The sequence below is a fragment of the Juglans microcarpa x Juglans regia genome, chromosome 2D (assembly GCF_004785595.1).
Source record: "Juglans microcarpa x Juglans regia isolate MS1-56 chromosome 2D, Jm3101_v1.0, whole genome shotgun sequence".
NCBI classification, from domain to species: domain Eukaryota; kingdom Viridiplantae; phylum Streptophyta; class Magnoliopsida; order Fagales; family Juglandaceae; genus Juglans; species Juglans microcarpa x Juglans regia.
In genome coordinates, this window is record NC_054596.1 from 31,024,486 (window position 1) to 31,031,154 (window position 6,669).

Below are 6,669 nucleotides of genomic sequence, written 5' to 3' on the forward strand. Positions count from 1 at the left end.
CGAACCAGTTGAGGTTCTTAACAGACAACTTCATAAGCCCCACAATCGAGCGTTGGTGGAATTATTAGTACGACAGCCTTTCCACACCTTGTGAGCAAGGTGTTTTGAAGGGAGACAGGATTGTCACGTATTGAGGTGGCAGCTAGGGCAACACGAGATTAGCCAAGACTTGAAGATTCAAACATAAGATTAGGGCAACATACGACTATCGTGGGTCTGATGGGCTGAAGTAGTGATGGGTTAATGCAGTGGGCCTTTAAATGAGAAAATGTATTGTAATTGCTTTTGGGTTACAAAGCCCACAATTGTAATCGAGCCCATAATGGCTTACGTAGAGGACTCAAGAAGTGTATAAATAGACAATGGACAACATGCAGAGTAATACAAGAAAATACATATCAATTCTCAATTTCCCTCTTATTCTCTCTATAGTTGTTTGTATTACATATTCTCTCTCTTCTATTTCTTGGTGCGTGTGACACTTGAGTTTTTGTAATTCCTTAAATCAGCTCTTTTTATTTTTCGGTTGTTAATTCTTTTAATTGAAGAATTAGGCCTCGTTTGGTTATACAAATAAGATTATATGAGATGAGATGAAAATTAAATAAAATATTGTTAGAATATTATTTTTATTCTGAGATTTGAAAAAGTTAGATTATTTATTATATTTTGTGTGGTAATTTAGAAAAATTATGATAATAAGATGAGATTATTTGTATAGGGTCTCATTTATTTTCACAACCATTCTCATCTCATCGTTATAACTTTCTTAAATTTTTACAAAAAATAAAATAAACAATTCAACTTTTTAAAATCTTAAAACAAAAATAATATTAAAATAATATATTCTAATAATATTTTACTTAACTTTAAATTTTTATTTCAACTTATTTTATTTATAAAAACAAATGAGGCCTACTTTTTTTAGTAACTCAATGTAATTGGAGGTTTCTTTTTTCCAATTGTTGAAAAAAAAAAAAACTTGTAGCATCGTCTCTGTTCCCAAACGGGTGTAAATTTTTTATTTTCAGTTATACTTCTTGTTGGTTTTCGGCCGTTGTTATACCGCATGCCGAATGGAGTTTCATATTCTTCGCTCTCTGAAAAATTAAAAAAATAAAAATAAAAATAAATGTAATGTACGTTGATGATGAGTATTAAAATTCTTTTATTGCCGTAAAATCCTTCTCTGTTTCTAAACGGATGTAAATTTTTCGGACCGGGCCGAAAAAATTCCAGCCCGGATGAATAGTCTTCTGTTTTGCGGTGTCTTTGTTGGGGGGTATTTTAACTGATTCAGAATGTTCGGGCCCGCCCCAATCCTGGATTGTTCTTCCTCAGTGGCCTTGCGTTCTCAATGTTGCAAACCCTAACCAGAGAGAAGCTGGAGACTCCTATATCTTCGGACCCATAATGCTGAATTTAAAGCCCTAGCTTCAATTACGCTAGGATTAGGAAGCAAATAATTTGCAATTCGCAATCAAAATGACTTCGTCAAAGAAACATTACAAGGAGAAAGCTGTTCGTCGCAGGTAAGTCCATATGATTCGATCTTCTTTCATCTGTTTCAAAAACCTTGTATGTAGTCTTTGTTCTACTTTACTTATGCGATTAATAGACTCACTTTATTGGTAATTTGTGATTGGTTTTGGTTTTAGGTAAAGGCATTTCCATATAATTACAATTATTTATATTTTTTTTATGAGTATAATTACAATTATGTATATATATACACACACATATATATCTATATATAATGGCTAGGGACCGTGCAGGGAGGAGAAAGCAGAAGAACCGGAAGTACCAAAGTACAGAGATCGTGCAAAGGAGCGTAGGGAAGACCAAAATCCTGACTATGAATCTACCGAATTGGGTTCTTTTCATGCTGTTGCTCCTCCTGGAACTGTTGATATCCGCTCAGCTGATGCAAACAAGTTATCTATAGAGAAGAGCAAGTACCTTGGAGGTTCGTCTTATCATCAGAAAGAGATTCTCCGTTTTATGTGGTTTTTACTAGTTCCTCTATCTGGGTCTTCGATTTGATGATTGTATCTATATTCTCGATATATATTGATGACAATGCTCCCCATGAGTAACATAACCAATTTTGTAAGCTTCATATTTTGGCTGCATCTATGTTTGTTCAGGCGATGTGGAACACACACATTTGGTCAAAGGTTTGGATTATGCTTTACTCAACAAAGTAAGAAGCGAGATTGACAAGAGGCCAGATGATGAAGATGATGTTGATGGAAAGTCTAGGTATTTGAATTCTGATTATCACTCCTAAACATGTAACTTCATGCCCTTTTAATTTAAAGAACTGAAATGTTAACAAATTAAGGCTGTTTATATGGATAAATACTGTGAAGTAATAGCCTCTTTAGGAGTCATATAACGTGCATGAGTTATTATCTAGAGATGATAACCGTTGAAAAAGCACACATTTTATTGGGACGCTGTTCTGGAAACCCGGTGCCAATAAAAAAAAAAAAAAAACATGTTCTCCATCAATGTGATTATGGCCTTTCATAGTTGTTTGCACTAACACATACTGGTTATTTACCGACAGAGCTTCTAAGGAAGACCAACAATTATCATTTCGAACTGCAACTGCAAAGGTCTGTTGACTTCTTGCAAATAAAGCAGCTATGGAATTGCAGTTTTAGCTTATTTAATGAAAAGGTTCTTGTATCTGTTTTCGCTTAAGCCATTTGTATTGATGTCTTGTGTATGTGCTTCAGTCAGTGTATAAATGGATAGTCAAGCCCCAAACTATTGTCAAGTCAAATGAGATGTTTCTTCCTGGTCGAATGGCATTTATTTTCAACATGGTAAGAATATTGTTACTTCTATATGCTAGTCTAGTTTGTAGCAGTCTTAATTACCATGGGGGATGTTAGGAAGCCCCATGTTAGTTCTTCCTGATATAAGCTCCTCTTTTTGACACCACCATGTGTGCTTGTGCAACTTACTTATTCATTATAGGCATCAATTGAAATTTGTTTAAGCTTGCTGCCCGGTCCTGTTTAATAAACAGATCTTAGAGTCCATAGTTTGTAAGAAACCAAAGAAATGCGATGCCACATTTGCACCTTCTATCTGCCCATATAGTCTACTCTATTCTCTCTCTACTTCTCTGTGATTGATCTAAACATCAGATCGACAAACACTCCTATAAGCCTAGTAAACCCTATATGTTTTCTTTGGTGAGTGAAACCATAGTCTGACTCCTAATACTTTCCACTATCCAACCCCCACTGACCATGCCCCTATCTATACATCAAACCCTAACCCAAATTCCCCAAATTAGATGTAGAATTTGCAGCATTTAGCTGCTGTCCTGCATCATAGAGGCTTGGGATTAGGATAGGCAACATTATGTGATTATAATGAACAGTGTAGTAAAATACACACAGGGTAAGGGGCCAAAAAGTATTGAATCGTAAGTTTATGTGAAACTTCTGGACAATTGCATGGTAATATTATCAGGAAGCTTGTATTAGTGTTATATCTATGGTCTGGCAGACATATTATATGCTAGGACTGGTAGATCTAGCTGCCGCATTTATGCATGTTTTAATTACCAGTCTGTAAGCTCAATCTCCTGACAAAAATTTCTCTTTTCCTGCATGCTAGGAGGGTGGATATTCTCATGACATTCCAACCACCTTACATCGTAGTAAAGCTGATTGTCCAGTACCTGAGGTCTATATTTTCTTGGCCAATTTTTGAATTTGGCCTCTTATGACATCAGCTTATCTGTATTAGGCTTGTACTTTTGCAGGAAATGGTTACTGTCAGTGTTGATGGTTCTGTGCTCGATCGAATAGCTAAAATTATGTCATATCTTCGTCTTGGTTCTTCTGGGAAGGTTCTCAAGAAGAAGAAGAAAGAGAGGGACGCAAAAGGTAATTGCTACATGTGGCAATGAGATAAGGCTTTCTATCCATCAAAATTATTGTACTTTTAAGCAACATCAGTTTGGTATTCTGCCTAAATGCATGCCTGGAGATATGATGCATTCCTAGATTTTCTATGATCAGTAAAGAGATCAGATGCTATAGGCCTTTTTTTGTACTTCACATGTGCAAGTCTCATTGTTAATCAGTCCCGTGTACTTGGGCTTTTGCCTGTTATTATTATTAAACTTTGGTTTTTAATAAAATAAAAAAAAGTCTCATTGTTTATCGTAAACGTACTTTTTGCTTGGACATTTTTCTTGTTTGTATACATGATCAAGGTTGTTTTTGGCCAATTCATTTGTTATTGCAGGAAAGATTTCAGCTTCTGGTTACGAGTATGATGAAGGGGATAAGCCTTCAAAGCCTAATGGTGGCATGCCAAAGAATCAAACTGAAAGAGAGTTTGTTCCACCACCTCCACCTCCTCCAAGGAAAAGTCATATTGATTCAAGAGAGAAACAAAACCCAGTGGTTGCTAGAGCAGTAGAGGAGGACATATTTGTTGGTGATGGTGTTGACTATGCTATTCCGGGTAAAGACTTGAGCCAAAGCCCTCTCTCAGAAGACATGGAAGAGTCACCTCGAAATAAGGAAAAGCTTTCCTATTTCACTGAACCTGCTTATGGTCCCGTTCCACCCTCTGGGCTGCCTCAAGAATGGCATGGAATGGTTAGTTGATCCTAGAAAACAGGAAATACCAAACTGAGCTTCCAATTTTGCACTTGGGTTCCCTTTTAAGTTTTTGCACTTTTTCTTTAAAATTCTTGGTCCCATTGTCTATGTCAATATTCTCCATATTGACCTTTTGGTTTCAGAATGGATATGATACAACGCAAACACAAGCATTGGCTGGTGGCTACCAGGGCGAGTGGCAGGACTACCAATATGCTGAACTGGCTTACCCTGAGCAATACCTCCAAGCAAACATGCAGACTTATGAAGTAGAAGCAGGTGTAAATAATCTACAGGATCCACGCTTTATGACCCAAGAAGAGAAGGATCGGGGTTTAGGATCAGTGTTTAAACGGGATGATCATAGACTTCAACAATTGAGGGAGAAAGATGCTCGAGAAAAGGATCCCAACTTCATTTCTGAGAGCTATTCTGAATGTTACCCTGGATATCAAGAATATAACCGTGAGATTGTAGATAGTGATGATGAAGATGACTTGTCAAAAATGGATATGGGTGGACGAGTAAGTAATCTTTCTTAAGAAAAAGAAATTGTTTGGTTTTGCATATGAGCATATGTTATGATTTAAGCATAAATTGAATGACAGCCCTTTTAGTTGCTCCTATTAAGTGAATGAAAGAATTTATTAACAAATTATATGCTTCTATCCTGAAAAGTGTGCATCTAGAACTTTGTTGAGGACCTAACATGTTTCAACGCTGCTGCCTTGTTCATTTTCAACTAAACTTTTTAAGAAATGGTTACTATTATGTGACTGGTATGTGTGTGGATGTAACAATTGATGCTTATTACATTGTTGAAACACTGTTCAACAGGCAAAGGGTCGTCTTCATAGGTGGGACTTTGAGACAGAAGAAGAATGGGCTACATACAATGAACAGAAAGAAGCAATGCCGAAAGCTGCGTTCCAGTTTGGTGTGAAGATGCAAGACGGTCGGAAGACACGGAAGCAAAACAGGGACCAGAAGCTCAATAATGAGCTCCACCAGATTAACAAGATTCTTGCTAAAAAGAAAATGGAGAAGGATATGAATGGTGATGGTGGCCACAGTTATGACGATGATTCACAACCTGGAAAGAAGCTTAGAATTTGAAACTGGGGAATTGATCTCCACATATTAATAGCTCTCAGCAGATTTTCGTTTCTAGTTTGGAAGTTGTAGGTACTCTTAATTTTATTGTACGAATACATGTAAGCATTTCTAGTTCCTTTTCCTTTGCTAGCATCGAGGTTTTATTTTGTTCTGTTCATAATTGGAGTTTAGACTCATTCTGAAATGTTGGTTGTATATAATGGGTAGTTCAGAGTCATAAAAGGATTCGGACCAAGGCATCATTTAGTTACACAGATGAGACGAGATGAGATAAAAATTATGAGACAAGATGAGAAGAAAAATATGTGAATGATAGTGAGATAGTTTGTGAATAATAGTTAAACTGTTTGAGTTAAAATGTTTTATGTAGTTAAAAGAAAAAGTTAAATAAAAATATTATAAAATAAAAATATTATTAAGATATAATTTTTTAATATAATTTTTGTTTTGAGTTTTAATAAAAATAAAATTGTTATTTATGTTTTGTTTAAAAGTTTGATAAAGTTGTAATGATTAAGTAATAATTAGATAAAAAATTTAAAATTAAAAAATTGTGTTTGAAATTTGAATGCATCAATTTGTAAACCAAACGAGACGGTCCTAACCATCTTGATACCTTACCTTTTTAAAGGGAAAACTCTTAACTCAGGCAAATTTGCGGACTGATTGTGCACCGAACGTTGATGTGGAAAATGAAATGGAGCGTTTCATTGAAGAAAAAAATTTGCAGCGTCTGGAGCGGGAAGAAATTTTCTAATTCATTGGGTTTTTGAATACATCTCCTTCCCCATCTTGAAGATGAGCCTTTGTGCGTGGCTAACGCCATGAGCAACCTATGCCAGAGCTTCTTCCTTTCCTATGGCGTATGCGTATGCGTCGGCATCGGGATCCTCCTCCGTGCTTTCAAGCTCGCCCG

The 6,669-nt window shown here is 36.1% G+C and overlaps 1 protein-coding gene across 1 annotated transcript; it reads left to right on the forward strand.

The window, feature by feature from the left end:
* Positions 1-1,289: 1,289 nt before the first annotated feature.
* On the forward strand, positions 1,290-5,971 carry LOC121250250 (suppressor of mec-8 and unc-52 protein homolog 2). Its single transcript, XM_041149303.1, has 10 exons — positions 1,290-1,532; positions 1,776-1,966; positions 2,148-2,262; positions 2,573-2,621; positions 2,745-2,834; positions 3,640-3,708; positions 3,788-3,911; positions 4,276-4,634; positions 4,781-5,161; positions 5,475-5,971. Exons 1-10 carry the CDS (start codon positions 1,486-1,488, stop codon positions 5,751-5,753), a joined length of 1,704 nt encoding a protein of 567 aa, XP_041005237.1. The 5' UTR covers positions 1,290-1,485; the 3' UTR covers positions 5,754-5,971.
* The last annotated feature ends 698 nt before the right edge of the window (positions 5,972-6,669 follow it).

Bases quoted from the DNA above. Each gene is read 5' to 3' on its own strand.
- LOC121250250 (XM_041149303.1), top strand. From the start codon at position 1,486: ATGACTTCGTCAAAGAAACATTACAAGGAGAAAGCTGTTCGTCGCAG. The intron at 1,967-2,147 runs GTTCGTCTTATC...ATGTTTGTTCAG, and splicing joins GAAGAGCAAGTACCTTGGAG to GCGATGTGGAACACACACAT. The intron at 2,622-2,744 runs GTCTGTTGACTT...TATGTGCTTCAG, and splicing joins TTCGAACTGCAACTGCAAAG to TCAGTGTATAAATGGATAGT.